Source organism: Cariama cristata, unplaced genomic scaffold (genome assembly GCF_000690535.1).
Source record: "Cariama cristata isolate BGI_N322 unplaced genomic scaffold, ASM69053v1 scaffold30526, whole genome shotgun sequence".
In the NCBI taxonomy this organism is placed as follows: Eukaryota; Metazoa; Chordata; class Aves; order Cariamiformes; family Cariamidae; genus Cariama; species Cariama cristata.
In genome coordinates, this window is record NW_009624317.1 from 1 (window position 1) to 896 (window position 896).

The 896-nt window shown below is 42.3% G+C and overlaps 1 protein-coding gene across 1 annotated transcript in view; it reads left to right on the forward strand.

Annotated features, from left to right (window-relative positions):
* Window positions 1-97: 97 nt before the first annotated feature.
* Window positions 98-896, forward strand: part of NFXL1 (nuclear transcription factor, X-box binding-like 1) — a 46,818-nt gene continuing 46,019 nt past the window's right edge. The window contains exon 1 of the mRNA XM_009703135.1: window positions 98-212. Coding sequence (XP_009701437.1) covers window positions 98-212 — 115 coding nt within the window. The remainder of the gene's footprint in view (window positions 213-896) is intronic.

Here is an 896-nt window from a genome sequence, read left to right on the forward strand (position 1 = left end):
CCTCCCGGGGGGAAAACCCGGCGGGGGGCTCGGGGGCTGTGTTCGCTCCAGGGTGCACAGTCAGTGCCTTTCGAGCAGAAGGGCGAAGTATGAAGTAATGGATGAAGCAGCTGTTTTTCAGTACGGTTGGAAATACGCAGGAGAGTGCTGCCCGCTAGAGACAAGCGTCAGGTACTCCGGTCAGTGTGCCACATTGCCCCGGTCTGGGAAAGGTGCGGGCTTCCAGTCCACGGGGCTGCTGTGAGTGCAAGTTAATACTCATGAAATACTTCGAAGGTAGAGAAGTGCCAAATACTGAGCTCTTTTGAGTGGCTGCATAGTTTCTTAAGGAAAGCCCTAAAACTAAACGTGACGGAACCGTAGTAAATACATTGGGTGCAATAATCTAATATGGAAAGCTAGGAGGTACTTAAGAGCTGTGATCAGCTGAAGACCTTTATATCTCCATGGTATGTTATCTTAAAGGCACTTTGATTTATTATGAACTCTGTTAAGTTAGATAACTTTTTTTTCTCCATATGAGAATCTTTCTCTATTTTGCATGCAATAATTTCAAAAAAAGCTTATATTAAAATACCCTATCACCTTTAATGTTGCCAGCTGTGAAATAGCATGAACCCACTATTGCACTAAAGACTTGTTAGATGAAGGGAGATCAATAAAAGTAATAATTTAAAAAATACTAAATGCTGAGAGGGGTACCTGTAGGGTATCAACAAATTATAACAATTGCTCTTGTCAAGAATTACCTGGTTTGTGTTTATTGGTTGTTTTTTTTTTCCTTCCTCATGCTGTGGAAGTTGAGGGGGGGGGTGTTAAGTGTCCTTTTCATAAAGCAGCGTTATAGATGCATATATGCTAGTACGTTTGGTTGGATTTGTCAGCAGTGATTGACA